This window comes from Lasiodiplodia theobromae, assembly GCF_012971845.1.
Source record: "Lasiodiplodia theobromae strain AM2As chromosome Unknown scaffold_69, whole genome shotgun sequence".
Lineage (NCBI taxonomy): Eukaryota > Fungi > Ascomycota > Dothideomycetes > Botryosphaeriales > Botryosphaeriaceae > Lasiodiplodia > Lasiodiplodia theobromae.
Genome location: NW_023336551.1, coordinates 76,044 through 96,832, shown reverse-complemented (window position 1 = coordinate 96,832; position 20,789 = coordinate 76,044). Strand labels below are relative to the sequence as shown.

General features: G+C 56.6%; 5 protein-coding genes across 5 annotated transcripts; 3 read left to right on the top strand and 2 right to left on the bottom strand.

Annotated features, from left to right (window-relative positions):
- Positions 1–419: 419 nt before the first annotated feature.
- Positions 420–7,194, bottom strand: LTHEOB_12658 (Snf2 family helicase; the record flags this gene model as incomplete). Its single annotated transcript, XM_035509549.1, has 17 exons — positions 420–849; positions 898–1,010; positions 1,059–1,164; positions 1,216–1,433; positions 1,503–1,769; positions 1,824–1,843; positions 1,901–2,048; positions 2,256–2,382; positions 2,440–2,458; positions 2,540–3,384; positions 3,499–4,093; positions 4,154–4,305; positions 4,351–4,651; positions 4,811–5,489; positions 5,535–6,090; positions 6,140–6,911; positions 7,014–7,194. 17 exons carry the CDS (start codon positions 7,192–7,194, stop codon positions 420–422), a joined length of 5,529 nt encoding a protein of 1,842 aa, XP_035364413.1.
- A 1,079-nt stretch (positions 7,195–8,273) lies between these two features.
- Positions 8,274–9,128, bottom strand: LTHEOB_12657 (Tsa family protein; the record flags this gene model as incomplete). Its single annotated transcript, XM_035509548.1, has 6 exons — positions 8,274–8,302; positions 8,355–8,520; positions 8,575–8,629; positions 8,684–8,783; positions 8,846–8,870; positions 8,946–9,128. 6 exons carry the CDS (start codon positions 9,126–9,128, stop codon positions 8,274–8,276), a joined length of 558 nt encoding a protein of 185 aa, XP_035364412.1.
- Positions 9,129–10,171: 1,043 nt separating this feature from the next.
- On the top strand, positions 10,172–12,536 carry LTHEOB_12656 (Heat shock factor (HSF)-type DNA-binding protein; the record flags this gene model as incomplete). Its single annotated transcript, XM_035509547.1, has 6 exons — positions 10,172–10,362; positions 10,424–10,496; positions 10,557–10,700; positions 10,759–11,718; positions 11,772–11,961; positions 12,010–12,536. The coding sequence occupies 6 exons, from the start codon at positions 10,172–10,174 to the stop codon at positions 12,534–12,536; spliced, it is 2,085 nt and encodes a 694-aa protein (XP_035364411.1).
- Positions 12,537–13,269: 733 nt separating this feature from the next.
- Positions 13,270–15,658, top strand: LTHEOB_12655 (EIF4-gamma/eIF5/eIF2-epsilon; the record flags this gene model as incomplete). Its single annotated transcript, XM_035509546.1, has 5 exons — positions 13,270–13,353; positions 13,409–13,465; positions 13,527–13,651; positions 13,721–14,910; positions 14,964–15,658. 5 exons carry the CDS (start codon positions 13,270–13,272, stop codon positions 15,656–15,658), a joined length of 2,151 nt encoding a protein of 716 aa, XP_035364410.1.
- A 686-nt stretch (positions 15,659–16,344) lies between these two features.
- On the top strand, positions 16,345–18,080 carry LTHEOB_12654 (Ring finger protein; the record flags this gene model as incomplete). Its single annotated transcript, XM_035509545.1, has 4 exons — positions 16,345–16,432; positions 16,500–17,040; positions 17,105–17,991; positions 18,046–18,080. The coding sequence occupies 4 exons, from the start codon at positions 16,345–16,347 to the stop codon at positions 18,078–18,080; spliced, it is 1,551 nt and encodes a 516-aa protein (XP_035364409.1).
- Between the last annotated feature and the right edge of the window lie 2,709 nt (positions 18,081–20,789).

Genomic DNA, 20,789 nt, shown 5'->3' with positions numbered 1-20,789 from the left:
GTAGCAGCACGGCATCCGCGAGTCGCAGTCCCACGAGAGGGCGATGGTGTCAATAGTATTGTTTGTTGTTGTTGTGCCGACAACAAAAGACGGCCCGGTTGTTCAAGCTTTTCCCTCCCGCGCTATAGCTATCCTTGAGAATTCCAAACGCATTCCCTGAAACCACCCCGAACGCTTTTCCTCCATGCCATGTTTCCGGCCTGTTGCGCGCATGACCGCCCAGCCACACCCGACCGAGAAGGGCAAGCGTGGCGGTATCCGGACATGCGGTCTGACTCGCTCGTTGACAACGCAGACAATGCTCCACACCGCGCCGCCCGATCCATGAATCCTCCAAACGCCTTGACCACCACAACAAAACAATCCTGCTTCCATGTGACTTTTTACAATCCTAAGCTTCTTCAGCGAACGCCTCGACTTTAGGCTTCTTCAGCGAATGCGTCAGAGAATCTCGAGAGCGAATTGAACCGCTCGACTTCTTCGGCGCTGGAAACCTTTGTGAGAATCCCGTGGCTGTGTGCCTGACCTATGTCTTCGATCCATGACCTTGGCACCACCATCATGCCTCTTTTGGCATCTTCAATCACCTGCACGTGTTCATGCGCCGTGTCGCCCGGCATCCTCATTTCTTGAGGCTGAGAGCCCAACGCTTCGCTTCTCTGCTCCCGCTGTTCCAGAATATCCACGTCAATCGTGTGCGGTGCAATGAACCGGTACACGTGAACTGGTCTCTGCTGTCCATATCGCCTCGCCCGTCCGATCGACTGGATCATGGCCGCGTGGTATTTTTGACTCGTACTGGTGAGGAGCGGCGAGAGGAAGATTACGTGATTCGCGTTGACGAGGTTCCTGTGCTGTGTCAGTCTTGAATCTTCGGCATCGCTCTTAAAAACTTACATTCCAGAGGCCGATTCGTCTCCCAAGTTAAGAATCAGGACCTTGCCAAACTCACTATTCAGCTTCGTCTTATCGCTGTCCGTGTACCGCGAGTTCTTCACGAAAGCTTCAATCTTATCAGTTGCGCTTTCAGACACTCGATCAATGGCGTATAGAGAAACTTCTCGGGCCGAAAGTGCTTCATCGACCTTTGACATCATGCTGTAGGATTGCACGAAGATGATAGCCTGTTCCTCGTCGGGGATCGACTTCAGCAACTTGATCACGCTGTCCAGTTTCGAACCGAAGCTCTCTACACGAGGAGCAGTGTCCTCGCACCTCCGCAAAGTCTCTGCGTCGAGAACTCCGTGCTCTCGAATCTCCATCTCGCACCCGACGACGCCACATCTCTCTTTGGCCATACCATCGTCCAGGCAATCGTGACAAACAACATGACCACACCCGACGATGATTGAGGTGAACAAGGCAGGTGCCGTGTGAGGAGCGTCGCCGCATTCGCACTTCAAGTCCTTCCCCTCCAAGAGTGCTGATTTAACCTTTAACACAGAGCGCGCGTAGCGAACGGACCTGCGCATGTTTGTAAACTTGCGGGCTTCTCCACCAACCTTGGTTCGCACGAGCTTCTGCAAGTTGGCTGCAGCATTCGCAGATTGCGTGTTGACAACCCCGGCGCATTGTTTCTCAGCTTTTAGGATCATCTTTCTGATTTCGGCGTGAGACTTTGGGTCTGCAGTTGTGCTCAATTCCCCTCGGTATCTCTCTGTCCACCCCTTCCATTCTGAGTTCGGATCCCCGCTACGTTTGGCGAGAGTGGCTGCTTCGAGGATGTAGTCCCACAGCCTTTTCGTCTGCTCGTTCAACTCCGTTCCGCGCTGCCCGATGAGGTTTGTACATGCTGATACATCGCTCGTTTCGGCCGTGCGCACACTACAGCAATTGACAAGCGCTTCCTCGGCCGTTTCAAAACCGCGCATACTCTGCCGTATCTTTTTCGCTCGGTCACCTATCTCCGCGCCCGAGAGGCCAGTCATGGTCATGTTCCGTCCCTTGAGGTACGAGGACAGCTCTTCGTAATCTGCGCGATGGTCGAGCGCCAACGGGACAGACTGCAGACTCTCGTAGCACTTGACATCACCGATGTCGGCGGAGTTCTGGCGAGCAAAGCAATCCAGAAAATCTTGCGCGTGTTGGTGCCGAGTTTCGTGCCACGTCGGCGAGCGCCTCTCGCTGAACGCCTGAAAGAGTTCGAAGCTCGTCTTCTCCTTCCGCATCTGCTTCGAGTTCTCTCGCGTTATTACGCCTGGCGTGTCTAAGTCGATCCCTAGGTTGACTCCTAAGAAAGCGGCGAAACGCTTTACATCTGCAAAGTCTCCAAGCGGCGGCGTTCCAGAAAGGATCCACCTTTTCTCCGCTGACAGGGTGACCAGAGCAGTGTAATCTCTATCGCGGAGGTAGTGGAACTCGTCTATGATTATGCGGTTGAAGCTGAATTGATGGAAGACCGGGAATTCCCACCGCTCCCAGTCATCCCTTGGCGCGTACGCATTGACAGCCGCCGGCGCTTTGGGATGGCTATTTTTGGCCGTTTGCTTGCTGCTGCCCTCTAGCTCCTCGAGGCTCTTGTAGTTCGCCCCCTTCGTACGCTTCGAGGGCATGATTCCGGTGAAGTCTTTAAGGGACTTCGTCTTTTCAAGTTCGTCTTTGAGGTACCGCTTGAACGAGGAAACACCAAGGCGTCTCAGCTGGTCATTCGCGTCCGGGATCCGTTTGAGGCAGTACTTTAACCACGCATCGTATTGACGCCCCTCCGACATGGGTGTCTCTGGAACGGCCGAGACGTTGGCGAGCTGCTGAGCGTAAAAATCCTTGCCAAGCAGAGAGAACGAGGCGATGATGATCTTCGCGCGTCTGAAGTCTTGAATACGCAAATTCTTGAGCTCGTTAGCGTTCCTGATCTTCAGGATTTCCCCAGAAGCGTAGTCTTCGCTCGGCAGACATTTCAACGCCTCTTGCATCCATTGATTGGGCAAGTTGTTCGGGACAAGAATCAGCGTTGCTTTCAAAGGGATCAATCCCTCGTCGCCGCTGGGAACGTCTTGAGATTCGCAAAACCCCGCGTGAACGAGCGCCAGGGATGTGATGGTCTTGCCATACGACACTTGATCGGCGACGACACCACCCTTGACTGTCATGTCGATCTCAGCCTTGGCTTCCATTCTCCAACGCATTGGCTCAATGACTTCTTCCGCGATTTCCTGCACAGCAAAATGCTTGCCATTTTCCTGCTGTCTCATCCAGGAAAGGGACCTCCGCTGAGCGGGCCGAAGGTCGAGGCGGAAGTTCCTCGGTTGGTCGTGTTCACGATCGAGGATGTTGCTCAACAGTCGAAAAGGCCGAAGGTCCGGCGCCGCCGGAGGCACGTACTCGGTGGTCAGCTTCCACGCGAGGACTGGGTTCCCTCGACGGGGATGGAGATGAGCGAGTGCCCTGTGAGCCAAAGCAACAACATTCAGCCCGATCTGCAAGTGGCAGATGTTGGACCCATTCACCGCCGTTGTCATGTCGAGAATATGCGGACGCGCTTTCATGCCGAGCTCGTACCGAGCGGCTTCTTCGGGGTCCTCCTGAGCGACAAAGGTACTCTTGGTCTTCCCTCGCCCGGAGTCTGACAGGGCCCACCGGACTGACGGTAGCACGGGACCACACGTATCGCAAAGTCCGACGATATCACCAATGTCGAGCCTTCGCCACTCTTTCAGGCTGGGAAGGTGCGCGTTGGTCGCGAGAACCCACGAAAAACTCTTGATGAACGCTGCTCCATTGCGCTCATCGAAACGGCGCTCCCTTAATTCGTTATTCTCCTCAACTTGGAACTTCAAACTCAGAACCGCGAGACTTTGCGAGCATTCTTGAGACACTTTCGTGCCCCAATCACGACTGCTGTTCGGGCCTTTGACGACGAGAATGTCGCGTGACGCGTGAAGCTTTGACGCGTCCTCCTGTACCCAGAGCCCAGCAAGACTGCCCTCGGTCTCGAATGATTTCCGGTTCCAGGGCCGGAACGAAGGCTTCAGACGGGTGACCACTTCTCTTTGCTCGTTGCTCTCCAGACGTTCGTGTCCGTTAGAAAATACAATGGAGTCCTGATCCACAGGACCAATCGGCGAAGGATCTAGGAAAAGGTACAAGGGGGCGGCTTCAGGGACCTCGTCAGAACAGGACAACCTACGATACAAACTCGAGCAAGCCGTGCCACAATCCGGCAGGTGCTCGTAAGTCCCAGAAATATCCTGGGGTAAAAGCTTTGCATCGTCTGCAGAAATTGACACCTTGAGCTGCTGTGGCACCGTCTCTTTCTGGTACTCGACAAGCCCATACACAGCCCTCCAGGATCGATTGAATTCCTCACTTCCCTGGACAGAGACTTGAAAACGGCGGCTCGAAGGGACGAACCATTCCCAATGATCCGCCCAACAATCGTCGTGGCCATTCGTGTCCAGATCAATCGGTAGCTTGGCACGAGCGACGGGCGACCTTAGGAGATCTCTGAGCGGATCGTCTCCAGCCAAATGGGCGGGAGCCTTGACGAACAGAAGCCATACTGCTTCGCGGCCAATTTCAAGCTTCAAGATGGCCCGGGGCGACTCGTAATGGACAGCCCATTTCGAGGTTCGCTGGAAATGTTGAAACTCGAATTGCTCGTCAAGAGCCTCGGACACCATGTCAAAATACTTATCGCAGAGACCCTCGTCTACTTGGTTCCCATTTTTCAGGCTAGGGAGGTGGCATTTCGCTGTAAACCGCAGCTTCGAGGGAAAATGATGTTTCCAGCGCAGCTCGAACTCGTGAGCGGTGATTGTGCGGTTGAACAGTCCGGTCTTAAGATCATGTAATGGTTTACTTTTACACTTACGGCATACGGTATGCTCACACTTCTTGCACACGAGTACTTCTTGGTCCGTGCTCCCAAATCGACCCTCGCAACGGCAGAGTCGGATGCTATTCGATGCGTCCTCGCAGAGCCGACCGACGGAGAATTCCGAGGGATTGAGGTCTTTGTGCTCTACCGGTCGTAGATCTCCCTTTCCTCGCATGGACGAATCGATTTGGGAAGATGTCGCCGGTTCGGATGTCGCCGGCGGACTGGCTTGCTTGAGCATTGGGGATGCCACGATAAGGGCCGCTATCTGTGCAATGCCGACGACGGTCGAACTCATAGCGTTGCCCGCAAGGTCCTGTAGCTCACGCATAGTCTCGATGGTAAAGGATATCTTGTCCAAAGGAAGCCCCTGGAGAGCCAGCGTTTCGTAGGGTGTCAGAGGACCACCGCGATCGGTGAGATAGAATATACCAGAGGGGGTGATGCAGGAGCATATGCCGAACGGCATCTCCTGGGCGAACCTGTCCACGTTCTGGCTCAACTCCATTATCGAGGTTTTGAACGCGGGATCGTATCCGGGCGCGCTGCTACCGTTGTCCTTTGCGGCGCGGAGAAAACGAATCTCGATCGAGTCCCACACCCTTTCGACCTGCTTCTGAAACCACATCTTGTGTGCATTCTCAAAAGTGACGCATGTGCCCCCGTCGATCCACTGGGTAATTGGTCGTTGGTTGCCGAGGCCATCCGTTCGCCGCACCTTTTGGTGTCGAATGCGGCAGGCATCCCAATTGACCGTCCTGTCTTTTGCGTCTTGTCTGTACTGGGTAGTGAGCTGGGAGTTGAATTGGTGTACTCGGTGGTCGTCAGCAGGTAGGAGGAAATCGGACGCCGGGGCGCTCGCGCGACGTTTGAAATCTTGCATTAGGTCCTTCCATTGGCTCACAGCCGTGCGCGCACTCCCAGGCCCAGGGAACTGCTCTTTGTGGATGCACACCATGTATCCACGCGTACGGGTGTGCGGCAGATAGTAGTCCTTCGTATCCACGCGCACGAAATCCGCCGCGTAACCAACCTTCTCCGCACGCTTGACGCACTTTGGCCAAGGTGCTCCGTAGACGTTTTCCAAGACGATGATCTTGGGCTTCCACTTTTCGGCGTAGCTCAAGATCGCCTCGAGAGTATCCCGAGACTCTCCCTTTTCGTTTAATGTCTTTCCCTTATTATTGAGAGCAGAGAAATCGACGCAAGAGAAACCGGCTACGAGGAGGTCGACGTCTCCCGGAATCGCCACTTTTGCGCCGTACACGTTTGTCCTGGGACCTGTTAGCACATACCCATGCAGATGTAGTCTGTGATACTTACGCCCCCGCCTCGAATGCATCCTCTTTCGTAAGCTCCCGGATGTCCCTGAATATAATTGGCGGGTGAAAGTTCCGTTCGATGTAGGCCTGCTTTTTTGGTACAATCTCCGCGCTAAAGACGTGTCTGAGGCCCAACGCGTTGCCGTTTTTCTGCAGGGCATCGGACACGAGCTGAAGGGCTAGGACCGGGCTTTCTGTTCCGGAACACATGGTAGCAATTCGAAGTTCGTGACGGTTGAGTGCCTTTAACGTCTTGCGGAGACCCTTGCTCATCGCGCGCTCCGTGATGTCCTTGAAGATCTCTTCGATGCTTGACAATGGCGGAAGACTCGCGTCGATGCTGCGCGGCCTAGCCGGCCTTTTGCTGGCGGCATCCTTCCTCTTGGCTCTTTGAGGCTTAGGAGGCGCGTTCTGCACGGAAATTTCGGGCTCGTCATCCAGGTCCATGACTTCGGCGCCGCGCTCATCTGCACTGGTGTCGGACTCGGCACTCGCGGTCGGTTCTGAATCCGAATCAAACTCTTCAGATGGAGGTGAAGCCGGGGCCTCGGGCTCTGCATAGTCGGACTCCTCGTCATCGTCAATAGCGTCACCGGCGTCGCTCTCGTCAGGTGGGGGAGCCAGTTCGGCATATGACACCCGTCCGTTTCTAGCACGGCGTAACGGAGGACGTTTTGCCTCATCCGAGGAACCTTGTGGGGTTGGCAAAGAGGTGGTCGCATGTTCGACGTGGAATGCGACGCTGGGCTTGACTCTTTTGGCTCGAACAGGGACTGCGAATGGAGCGTCAGTGTCATTTAGACTACTACGCAGGCATTATGGCTGGCGGCCTTGGTCGTCCACACGATGTGAGATAGGGAAAGCGTGGTACGTACTAGCAACGTGAGTAAAAACTCCGATTGGTCCGGGCGGCAGTTGCGCCTGGGCACTTGAGCGCTTCTTGGACATTCTGTTATTGTTCGCCTTGCTAGCAACGTTGTCACTGTTGGTGAGATTCGCTGTGGGAGACGAGCGTGCGCGGCTAGGCGCAAAGTATGCGCGTATGTCTGTTTTCATTGCTGAGCACAGTGGTAAGCGCTATCGGTAGGTTAGTGTGGAGAAGTCGCATCAAGCAGCTTGTATTTGCATTGGAAGCTGCGATGTTGAGAGCATGTTGTGCGACGTGCTGACGCGTGGAGCTGGGCGACGCGCCGACGCGTCTCATAGGCGCAGCACGGTGGGCGGAAGAACGGGCCGCGCCGGCGCGGCGAGCTGCCCGCTTGAACCAGGTGCCAGGTTGGCGCAGCCTCAGGTCACACGCATTGTGCGATACCACATAGGTACTTGCAAACACTCGTCTCGAGAATGGGTCTTTTTACTGGAATTGACTGGCAGGACCCCACTTCCGCTTTGTCGCTAGCGAGGACCGCCCAGGCAGGCCCCGAATCCCGCAAGGGTGGTGCCATTATCTGCGGAGAGAAGTGACGTCAGCATCCTTCAGTCAATGGCCGGCGCTACAGCTGGCGTGGCCTTTTCGAAGCGCCCTTTGGCGAATTGCTCTGGTCGAATGGAGGAGGGAGCGGCCAGCGGGGGTCGATGCGATGCCATGGTTTTCCACTCGAAAACGGCAACACGATGGCTGTTGCTACGAACTTCATTCCCGAGAATTGAAACAGCAAAGTCTCTGGGAATTAAGGTTGAAGAATCGTTGCGGCTGTAGCACGATGCAGGGTCTGTCACCCCGTAGCACAAAGCATTCTACATTCCCTTGAAGCCGTTCCCGGTTCAAAGCTCAGGGGGTCGGGACCTCTTGTGAGTACAGTCCCCTCTCGCAGCCGATGGCTGGCGTGGGTTTGTGTTTTGCTCATGTCATGGGTAGATGAAGCTATCGTCCGGACGAGAATGTCGAATTAAAAATTCTACATACCCGTCCGGACGATAGCTTCAGCTGCCCACATATGCTCTTTTTCTAAGAAAGAGCTGGGGCACAGTTACGCTATGTTCTATAACCCTGCTATTCTTCGCGCTAGCCATCGGCTGCAGCACCCCTCTGTAGTTTCCCAACGTCACGTTCGGGCTGATCGGCACACAGTACACTTTGAAGGCACCACTGTCATATTTCACATCTCCATTGGCGCATAATTGGTCTAGATGAATCAACCCAAAACCTTGTCCGCCGCGGAGACTACCATCCTCGTTAGTACACAATGCTGACGAGGCGCTCGAAAGACTCGTACCGTTGACGCCGGTGTTGTCAGGCTCGACGTGAGCCTCCTTAACCTTACCGTCCTCGACGACAAGCGCATAACGCTTGCTGCGCTCGTTGCCAAAGATGGCACGGCTGTCGAAGGAGAGATCCAGGGCCTTGGTGAAGGAGCCGGCAGGGTCGGCAATGAAGCGGATCTGGGAGGCCGTCAATGGAGGGATACAACAGCAGGATGCAAGACTGATTCATACGCCACTCTTGCCGGCAGGATCAAGAACATCGCCCCACGCCTTCATTCTGTTGGGCCTAGTGAGTACGACAACGCTGAAGATTCGGCCGAGAGAGACAAGAGAGCCTTACACGAAGGGGTCGTTGACTGAGACAACAAACACCTGGCCGGCAGCAGCCAGCTTGGGATGCGAGATGTATCCCGGGATATGGCTCGACGAGCATGCCGGGCCTAGGGGACGGGGGTCAGCAACCGGCACCGTCACACAGCTCCGGAAAAAGCAACTCTCTTACTGTACGCTGCCGGGACGCCGATGATCTGGGGCGCGATCAAAGAGTGTCAGCGGGGCGGCGGCGGGGCGAGGACGCAGCCGGGGGGCGCGCAAAGACTCACAAGTCCCTTGCCTTTCAGCTCCTTGGCGATGCTGAGCTTGTTGCCAGGGCTGGCTTCCATGAGCTCGACGTCGGGCACGGCATCGCCCACGCGCACACAGGCACGGGCAGAGGCGTGGAACTGGGCGGCGCGGGGGCGCACGAGGCGCGGCAGGGCGGCAGGAATACGACGGGCAGCAAGCATCGTGGTAGAGTGGCGGCGGTGTTGCGAGCACGCAGGCGCCGGACCTAGACGTCACAGCGCTGGCAGGCGGAGAGGGCTGCCGGGGCTGTTAAGCGAGCGCAGGCCGGGCAAGGTGCCGCGGGTGGGACTCAGGACGACGCACCGCTGACACTTTGCTGGAAACTCGATCGAGAGGGGCAATCTGAAATGAAGATCGCACCGCCCGCATCTCCCGGGAGCGCGGCCGCGCGCTGCTACGCCGCCTCACTGGCGAATCGGCGGGGGCTGCAGGCGTCACGGCGTCGCCTCAGACTTTTCAGCGTCGCCGGCGCGCTGCGCGATCCAAACCAGCGTGGCAGCGGCCCTCTCTTTCGACTGCCGCGCCGATCGTGCTGGTCAGCCTTGACTGCCCGCCGCCATAGGTCGTTGTTGCGCGCAACAAAGGCGCTCGCTCGACGCGCCTTCCCAGAACCAGCAGCCCTTCTGTGCCCGATCAGCTGGCCCACGGCGCTCTCTCTCCCTTCACGCATCGCACGCCAAGGCCCCGCTGCGTCCCAGCCTGTCGAGTCCTCCCCGCGTCCCAAGCTCGCTCGCCAGAGCTGCCGCGCAGCTGAGGCCGTGTCCATCTGGTAGCGCTCCTCTAGCACCGGCCGCCGCCCGCCAATACCGTCGAGGCTCGCGCCTGCCTCCTCCGAGCCCACCTCATCCCTCTGGACTCTAAGTCCTCGCTCTTCGAGTCCTGCATCCACCGGACCCCATCCCGCGCGCATCCCATCGCATTGCGACAGGCTTCAGCCTCTCCAACCTTATTCCCGTGCCTGCCCGTCCCTGGCCGTCGGGCTCTTGACGTAGACGGGCACCCCTGCCTGCGACGGCCCGTCTGCCGCACGACGACCGACCGTCGCGCCCGCCGAACCCACGCTCGCGACCCCATCCAGCGTCATTGCGTCCAGGCATCGATCCCGTCCTAGAGCGTTGCCGTCCACGCTGGCCCGCTGCGGCTGTCTCCGCGAAGCTCCAACGACCCGCCAACGGCGCGCGACCGCATCCGAGCCCGAGACGCCATGGACTCCAGCAACACGACCAGTCAAGGAGGCGCCGGCGGTGGTGGCGGCTCCAATTCGAGCGACTTCGTGAGTGATGCCCTCCCGCAGACGCAGACGCGCACGCGCGCGCGCGAGCGCGTGCCCTCCCGTCTCTCCCCCCGCGCGATCCGCCCTGCTAACCCGCTGCAACAGGTTCGCAAGCTGTACAAGTGCGTCCCCTCCTGGGCTGGATTTCGTCCTCTTGAGTTCGTCCATTGACCATCGCTGCAGGATGCTGGAAAACCCCTCCGACGAGAGTGTCGTGCGATGGGGAAACGAGGGTGACAGTTTTGTCGTTTTGGAGGTAATGGCCCGCCGCGACCACACGCCCCCTTGGCGCCGGTACTGACGACTCTGGGCGCAGAACGAAAAGTTTACCAAGCACATACTGCCCAAACATTTCAAGCACAGCAACTTCGCTAGTTTCGTCAGACAGCTTAACAAGTACGATTTCCACAAGGTCCGGCACAACAACGAGGAGAACGGACAGTCGCCCTATGGCGCAGGAGTGAGTACACAAAGTCGACGGCCGTGACGCAAGACGATGCTAAGCGCAGCGAAACCAGGCCTGGGAGTTCAAGCACCCGGATTTCAAGATGAACAATAAAGATGCCCTGGATAACATTCGAAGGAAAGCGCCTGCGCCGAGGAAGCCCGCCACCAACGCCGAGGACATGGTCATTCCGACGCAGCAGATGGACATGTTCAACACGCAGCTGATGGCGACGCAACAGCAGCTGCAGCAACTGCAGGAGCGTTACAACGAGTTGAGCATCCACCACTCGATGCTCCTCCAGGAATTGATGGGGATGCAGAAGACGATTGTCAACCACGAGCACATCATGCAGAGCGTCATGAGCTTCTTGCATTCGGTCGACGCTCAACGGAGGAGGGACAGCAGGTTGGTCAACCCGTTCCCCGGGGACGGTTCCGGGGCGCAGAACGGAAACATGGACCCCTCGAATCAGCAGATGCCGTCCATGGAAGATGATGGTCCCGCCTCGCCGCTCCAGCACGCTTCGAAACTGCTCAGCGAAACGAACGCCGACGTGATGCTCAACCCGCGCAACCTGGAGCACATGAACGAGCTGGCCATGCGCATGAACGGGACCCTCACCACACCACCTCCGGACCTGCTCCGCAACGGCAACCGCCCGGCCAGCCGCAACGCCGCGCCCCACTCGGCGAGCTCTTCCACTTCCATGCGGCTGGGCGATATCGATTCCCTCGTGTACCCTGTTGGACAGAACAACGGCATCGATCCCATGTACAGCGAACACATCAACAACATCCCTTATCCGATGCCCACCAAACCCGTCGAAGGCAACAGCGGCGGCGGAGGCGGCGGCAGCAGCAGCGGCAACAACGACCACAGATTCCGTACCGCGGAGCAGCGGAAGAAGAGCGCTCAAGTCGATCCGGGTTGGATCCGGCAGCCTCAGATCCTGCTGGTCGAAGATGATCACACGTGCCGACGCATCGGGAGCAAATTTCTCTACGCTTTCAATTGCGCCATCGACAGCGCGGTAAGTATTTGCCCGAGGCCGGTCGGAATGTTTCCATGCTGATTCTCGGCCAGTTGGACGGTTTGGAGGCAGTCAACAAGATGAACCAGGGCTCGAAGTACGACTTGGTTCTCATGGATATCATCATGCCCAATCTGGACGGAGTGTCCGCTTGTCACTTGATCCGGCAATTCGATTCGACGCCGATCATTGCCATGACGTCCAACATTCGTAGCGACGACATTTCGATGTACTTTCAGCATGGTGAGTGCGCCTGCGAACGTCACAAAGTCTTCAGCTAACGCTCGACAGGTATGAACGACGTGTTGCCAAAGCCTTTCACGAAAGAGGGTTTACTGCAGATGCTCGAGAAGCATCTCGCGCACTTGAAGAAGCCGGGTCACGGCATGGACGCCATGGTCCCCCCGGCGGTGCAAGCGCCCCAACCGCTGCCGCAGAGCTCCAACAGGCCATCTCTCAAGGACGAGGACTCGCCCGCCAAGTCGCCCACGACCGGCAGCAATTGGAACTCCCCGAGCCAGATTCCAGGCGTCTCGCCCGTCGGAAGCTCCGTTGCGGATGAGTATATGAACACCGTCCCCGGCCACCCCGGGGCCTACGGAGTCCCGCCCGGTGCTGCACCTCTGCAGGCCGGCATGCAGTATAACACGTCACCTCAGTTGGCCATGGGAGCGCGGCAAGCGAGCGCTCAGCACCGAAGACAGATATCTGAAATATCCGGAGGAGACGACATGAACGCACCGAATAAGCGGCAGCAGCTCTACGCCAACGCACAGCTGCAACCCCAAGCCATGAATCCAATGCAGAGGCCACGATAACACTGGAAGCGGTATCGGATTTTTTGTAGGGATTTTTTTCAATACGTCAGGCGCAAGGGAGGATATGTTATTGGGTGTTTTCCTCGATGCATCTGGTGTTTTGGTTTCAATTTCTGCTCCACCATTTTGTCTGTCCAGAGCAAGCTCGTCGAGGCTGTGCCAAGGGAGGAAAGGAGGGATTTTGCTCTTCGGTCGAACGAGCATACCACGGGAAAATCTACGATACGGAGAAATAAAACCAAATCTAGAGGGGGAACGCAAAGGCGAACCATGGCCTTGGGCCGCCGGGAGCGGTCGAACGGCAACGGCGTCAACGGGATCGGGTATTTCGGGGGTTAAGGCGAGTCTCCGGGATCAGGCGCCCATTGTCCAATTTTGGCGTTGCTCGTACCAATCGAGGCAGATGATGACAATCTACCGTTGCCATTTCAAAGTTGCTGTCACAATAAGAGCGGCTCGAAACTAAGCGCATGGTCAGGGAGGGCGGGATTCACTGTACATTTGTGTAGAACGTTCAACATGTAGCAATAGTCGAGACCTGCTCGCAAGTTGGCTAGGCCTGTTGAATTTTACTGTGGCGAAAGAGTTCTAATCTTTCGGATTGTCTTCTTGTAGCATCCCCGCGCAGCCGCTAACAAACGAGTCATGCACATGCCGCCGCTTTGAGTCAACCCGCGCTTTGGAGAAAACACCACCGCGACTCTACAACACCGTCCGCCGACCGCCACGCACCATGGGACCCAAGGCGAAGAAAGGCGCTTCCAATGACCGGCAGCGGTCCGCGGAGGAAGAGGTCGAGGATCCTCTTCAGGCTGTGGTGAGTTCCGTCGCGGCAACGAGCCACCACTGCGTCATACTAAGCTCGCTGCCAGATACTCGCTGATCCGTTCGAGACGCGCTTTAACCCCTTCACCCTCGAACGACCCCGGGTACGTCGGCCTCGCCGCTCTACAGGCGTGCTCACAGACACTGACGTGCGGCCGTTGGTAGTGTCTTCTCCCTCTCGCGAACACCCCGCTCATCGAGTACACCTTCGAATTTCTCGCAAATGCTGGCGTCGAAGAGGTCTTTGTGTGCTGCGGCGCCCACACCGACCTCGTCGAAGAGTACATTCAGTAGGTGCCACGGAGCCGCCGGCATCGACGAAGAATTTTCGGCGGCATCGCTGACACGGGAGCCGCCAGGAATTCGAAATGGTATTCGCCCTCGTCGCCCTTCTCGAAGGTCGAGCTCGTGCGGTCAGCCTCCCACACGATCGGCGATGCCATGCGTGACCTCGACCACCGCGGATTCCTTGTGGGAGATTTCCTCATAGTGTACGGCGACGTCATCAGCAACCTGCCGCTCGAAGCGGCGCTCGCAGCGCACAGGGCGCGGCGGGCAAAGGACAAGAACGCAATCATGACCATGGTCTTGAGGGAAGCGGGTGCAGTCCACCGCACCAAGGCGCAGGAATCGCGGCCTGTTTTCGTCATCGACCCGACCAAGGATCGCTGCTTGCACTTTGAGCAAATGCACTCCAGAGAACATTCGGAAAAGCATTTCGTCAGCATCGCCCCGGACTTACTCGCCGAAAACACGGAGCTCGAGGTCCGCAACGACCTGATCGACTGCGGCATCGACATTTGCACTCCGGACGTCCTCGCGCTGTGGAGCGACAACTTCGATTTCCAAGCCCCACGGAGGGGTTTCCTGCACAGCGTGCTGAAAGACTACGAGCTGAACGGCAAGACGATCCACACCCACATCGTGGACGATCACTACGCAGCGCGCGTGCGGAATCTCCACGCGTACGATTCGGTGAGCCAGGACGTCATCTCCCGGTGGGCGTATCCGCTCTGCCCGGACAGCAACCTCCTCCGCGGCCAGACGTACCGGTTTCAAAAGGGCAACATCTACAAGGAGGACGGCGTCATCCTGGCACGGTCATGCGTGATCAATCGCGGCACGGTCATCGGCAAGGACAGCAGCATCGGGGACGGCAGCGTCGTGTCGAACAGCATCATCGGCCGCATGTGCTACATCGGAAGGAACGTCACCATCGAAGGGGCGTACATCTGGGACAACGCGGTGATTGGTGACGACACCGTCATCAGGAAGGCCGTCATTGCCAACGAGGCGAGCATCGGCAAAAAGTGCACAGTCGAACCTGGGGCTCTCATCTCGTACGGCGTGCGGATAGCGGACGGTATCACCGTCGACGGGTCGAGCAGGATCACGCGCGCGAAGAGGAAGAGGGAAGAAGGCGAGGACGTCGAGAGGGCGGCGCCGGACCCCAAGGTCGTCGGCGAAAAGGGCGACGGCATCGAATATGTCGACCCGGACGAGGACGACGTAGACGAGATCGTCGAAGGCCTCGTGCCGAAGAAGTCGAGTAAGTGGCCCCCCGAACGGGCGCCTGGCGGGCGTGTTGCTGACGTGATGCAGTCTACAATCTTGCGCACCTCTCTTTGTCCGCTGAGTCGATCTCTACGCTCAATTCCGAGTCGGACATCTCCGGTGATGGCCTGCACCACGACAGGTCGAGAGCAGGAAGCTTCGTCTCGATCAATTCCGACGCGTCGAGCCACCACGCTGCCAACTTCGACCACGAAGCGGTCGACAGCATGCTCGACTCGTTCCGAAAGGGCGACGATTCGGCAAACATTCAGCTGGAGCTGGCGTCTCTGCGCATGACTACCAACGCGTCGGAGCACCAGGTGCGGCGCGCCCTCGTCATAGCGCTGGTGCGCCGCATTTCCGAGGTTGTCCAATCCGGACAGGGCATCAAGCAGGCTACAGAACAGGTGCTCAGCCCGCACCAAAGTCTCATCGCCCGGACAATGTTCGACAAGGACGCATCGAGCAAAGTCGACCAGATCGACTTCCTACTGCTGCTGCAGGCGGACCTGGCACCTCGCAACGAGGGAGACAGCATGCTGCTCCACATATCGATGAAGCTATACGAAATGGACGTGTTGGAAGACGAGGCGTTTGAGCAGTGGTGGTCGGACCCCAAATCCAGCGAGAACGAGGGTCTACAGAAGGTCAGAGGCAAGACGCAGCAGTTTATCGATTTCCTAGCACAGTCGGACGAGGAGAGCAGCGAGGAGGAGGACGACGACGAGGAGGACGACGAGTAGATTAGATAGCGTTTTGATCTGCAGACATGCCGAGGTTCATGCGAGCATGTCCGGCGAAGAGACTCTTACTACTCGAGCCGTGGCGACAGCGCCGGACGGTGGAGGAAAAAGACCAGGGAGAAGAAAAAAAATATGTAACGGAAGGAACGAATGCGCCAGGCATCGGCCGCAAGGTGACTCGCACTATAGTTCTGCGCAGGGCGGCCCCGGAAATGAAGCCGGCAGGCAGACGCGGTTGCCTCCGGGCGAACACTAGCGGCTGGCTGTGCCCGCCAGTGCGTCTATCGCTGCCCGTACTGTCATGACCTAGCCAGCGTGTGCCTGACAACCCTTCAACCGCTCCAGCTGACTCCCACCTCACCAGCCCGCCTTCTTGTGCATCTCTCCGCCACACGACCCTCACCCACACCGAAGCCACCCTCCAGCACACCGCGCGTGACCGCTGACCGTCGCTCTCTCTCTCTCCTACCCCGACCCTCCCTTCGTCCCAGCGAGCAGCCGATTCCGTCATCACGGCGGATTCGGCTCCTTGACCACCACCCACCACGCCTTCCGCCGTCAAGAAGCGAAAGGCCTCCGAGTCCGACGCCGTATCGACCCTACCCAACAAACGCCCAGAGACCGCCTCGACGCGTTTGACCAAACAGGCTCTCCCAGCCACCCCCCTCACCACAGCCTCGCCCTCGATGGATTCCGACGACGACTTCAACAGCCCGCAGTCGAGCGAGGACGACTTCATGGTCGACGATGACAGCGACGTGAGCCTACAGGACGGTACGTCGCCTCCCGCCCCGCAGTCGCCCCTCCGCGAGCCGGCCCTTGATGCTAACCCAGGGCGCAGACTCCGACCTCGACGTAGAGGACGCCGACGTCGCGTTCGACTCGCAGGACAAGGACATCAAGCCGAGCAAAAAGTCGTACGAGGTCGACTTCAAGGTCTACAGCCCCGCCGACATCCAAGCATACCAGAACCGCGTCATCGACGAGGTCTCGCAGATCCTCGGCCAGCCCGCAGAATCGACCGCCATCCTCCTACGATACGCGCGGTGGAACAAGGAGCGGCTCATCGAACAGTACATGGACAAGCAGGAGGAGCTGCTCGAGGACGCCGGGCTCGGCGACGATGTCGAGGGGGTCGTGAAGATCTCGAAAGCAGGCGCGGACTTCATGTGCGACATCTGCGCCGACGACGACGCGGAGCTGGACACGTTTGCCATGAAGTGCGGCCACAAGTTTTGCGTCCCGTGCTGGAAGCAATATCTCTACACCAAAATAAAGGACGAGGGCGAAGCGGCGCGCATCAAGTGCCCGGGCACCGACTGCAACCGGATAGTGGACTCCAAGTCTCTGGAGTTGCTGGTCGCCGCGGATCTCAAGGATAGGTATGTCCCGCTAGATTTTTCACAGCAGCATCCAATTTGCCATGGATTAACGGTGGCGTTGCAGGTACCACGTCTTGCTGACGAGGACGTACGTCGACGACAAGGAGAACCTGAAGTGGTGTCCGGCGCCGAACTGCGAGTTCGCCGTGGATTGCCCGGTGAAGCAGAGGGACCTCTTACGGATCGTGCCCACGGTCATCTGCGATTGCAAGCACCACTTCTGCTTCGGTTGTTCGCTGAACGACCACCAGCCGGCGCCGTGCGCTTTGGTGAAGAAGTGGCTCAAGAAGTGCGAGGACGACTCGGAGACGGCCAATTGGATCTCGGCCAACACCAAGGAATGCCCAAAGTGCCACTCGACGATTGAGAAGAACGGAGGCTGTAATCACATGACTTGCCGAAAGTGTCGCCACGAGTTCTGCTGGATGTGCATGGGCGTCTGGTCCGAGCACGGCACCAGCTGGTACAACTGCAACCGCTACGAGGAGAAGAGCGGCCACGAGGCGCGCGACGCGCAGGCCAAGTCGCGGCAGTCCCTCGAACGCTACCTGCACTACTACAACCGCTATGCGAACCACGAGCAATCCGCCAAGCTCGACAAGGACATCTACCTCAAGACGGAGAGAAAGATGACGCAGCTCCAAACGTCGTCGGGAATGTCGTGGATTGAGGTGCAGTTCCTCGAGCAGGCGTCACAGGCTCTCCAGCAATGCCGCCAGACGTTGAAGTGGACGTACGCGTTCGCATACTACCTTGCCCGCAACAACTTGACCGAAATCTTCGAGGACAACCAGAAGGACCTCGAGATGGCCGTCGAGAACCTCAGCGAGATGTTCGAGAAGCCTGTCGATCAGCTCGCCGACCTCAAGGTCGAGATGATGGACAAGACGTCGTACTGCAACCGCCGGCGGGTGATTCTACTCAGTGATACGGCAGACAATCTGAAGTCAGGTGAGGGCTACACTCGGCCGCGGAGTGGAAGCGATGTGCTAACTCGGAGACTAGGCAACTGGGAATTCAACGTGGATCTCTCAGGCTGAGGCTGTCGCGTTGCACGCTTCTTTCCAGTGTTGTTGATGAAATCATAGGACACGAATGATGACGATCGAACTTGTAGGCAACGGACGTGCACGGCCTCCCGGCGATAGGCCAGCCGCTCTCACATACGCCGGAAACGATATCGCCAGATATTATGGGCCTTTTGCTAGCAACGTTGTCTCTTGTTTGGCCCCATGCAGGAGAAGCAATCTGCTACAGGCTACACTCGGTAAGACGAGCGTCTCCGGGGGGCAAATAACCCGTTTATTTTGTATTTGCTTTTTGAAGCGGATTTTTGGGCAACGGCGCTTGGGGGAAATGGGATGCATGGCAGGAGCCGACCGGAAAGTGCTGCTGGGGAGCATAGTTAGGGAACCTTCCTTTTCCATCGCCGCAATGGTATACTTGGTTCAGCATGATGGAGTTTTTGTATCTTTAGCAGGGGTCAAACGCGGTCGATAGACTGGAGACTGTCACCTTTCCCGTCAGGTTCCTTATTAATCCACGTGCGGATGTTCAATCAGGATTTGCAAAACCTCGTCAGTCCACATCCAAGCCCTTCTAACCAGGACGTTCTAGGATAGATGCGTATAACCTCAGCGATAAACGGCCGTCCTTGCAGGCACACATTTCTCAAAGTCGGGCAATGATGTGCTTCGATGATCACGTGCGTCGTACAGGAGGGTGCAAGCCTGATTCCCAGTCGGACTTTGATAAGCATTAACACATCCAGCAAGCCCCATTCCAAAAAGAGAGAGGTCGGTTGTTGCATCTGCACCTTCCCGAGCCGCATCCATGACCCATCATCGCCGAGACATTCAGCTGCATGATTGCGAGTCAGCTCCGCAGCAAAGCTCATCGATCCTCGCATCACATGGGTTCGCATTTAGATCTCGGGCTGAAAACCCCCATGTTGAGGCGTCACGCTAATGTGTCGTTCCACACCCTCTCTCCCCTTCCGGAAAAAAACCCCGGCCCGTCGTGCAGCACAAAGCAATACGGTTCCTGCTCGAGCTGCACCGGAATGAAGAAGAAAGAGATGCTTGGTGAGCCAAAACAAACGTCCAGGCGAGAGCTTGGATACGGTCTTGCAGCCCGTCTCGCAACATGTACCACTGTGCCATGCGTCCCCCTGTACCGGGATGCAGTCTTGGTGTAACCCCATGACCATCTCCCCGGGCCCGCACCCGGCAAAAGGGAACAATGTACCCTGACAAGCGATTAGTCCGTTGCCCAGAGATTTGTTTTGCGGCTGAACCCAGGAATTCACCTCTTCCTCTTCTTTTTTTTTTTTCTTTGAGTATCCTCGCCATGGTGGTGTACCGCACTGATACTGCTGCAGCATCAATCCTTATTTTCTTAACTGATCATTAAAGGAACTTCGCCTAGTAATTAGCCACCTGGCAACGTATATTCCAGGGGTGATTATAAAGGAACCCTCACATCTTGTTCAAAATGACCAATTACAAGGGGCCAGATCTAGCTCCTTGAACCATGCAAGTCAAGGTTCTCGCTTTTGAATTATTATCTTCATCGGTGTCTAGATACCTTAAGAATGAAGATACGCTTGAAATTATCTTCGTTGAAATTTTGCTACACTTTCAGGGTGCGGAATTCCGTGACAGGGCAAGATTTAGCCCGTCGTATAGATAGTGGTTGGCCATTTCGAACACGATATGTTTTTTGCTCCTACATCTCTGCCTCCATGGATCATCCTGCGCATCTTCAATACTGGAGCGCGGACCTCGTCGCCACTGCTGTTCCAAGTCCGGGAGACGTCTTCAAAATGAAACAACCTGAAAACTTGTGACATAGTATCACAAGGATCCGGGCTGCTCCCGGTCGATGCATTTGCGGGTGCCGGCATCGCCCCCTGCCGTTTGCGATGCGCCGCGCCCGAAGTCATTGAGATGTGCCGCTCCGTCACTATTTCTGGCCGGCAGTCGCTCGATGCTTGGCCCACCTCCGACTTCCTTCAGCTGCTGTCCAGGTCCTTGGCGTACATTCAGGGTTAGGATCCTCCCATTAGGCACCGTCGAGAAATACGTATACAGTCATCGATGGATACCCGCATATTCTGGTCTAGCGTATACATGGGGGTCATCTCAGCTGAAGGCTAGCGTGAAGAATAGTAAGGATCCAGATATAACTATGCCCCACTCAAATCCCAGGTCTAGACGTTTACTTCAACAGCTTGCGTAGGCGGGATGCATTCAACATCGAAATGACGGAAATGCAGATGTTCGCAATGTTTTTCGACTAAAAAGGTATCTACTGACAGCACTGATGATTTAGTGTGAGAGGAAATATATTCATATCGTTCCTCTTGAACTATGTACCAAGTAGTACAATAACACACTCTAGGAGCACATGGGATGTTGCCAAAATTTAACGCGACTTTCCTTTAAACGTTTGCAATATACGATTTACTTTAAGTTTCGTAATATTCTACTTTCCCATATTTTTTTTTGAAAAAAAAAAAAACAGTGGCGCATATACGAGATAAGTGGTTGGTTTCTAATTCTAGTTCGAACTCGAAGCTATTTATGTATATATAAACTTCTAATTCTTAGTTCATGTGATAGGACTAAGGTAACAATTCGAGCGTTAGTGCAGACGGCCTCTAAAAATCCACCTCGTATAAACTACTGATGTAACTCTGACGCTTCTTCTATCAGTCGGACGCTTGGTTTAAGAGATTAGTTGCTCCT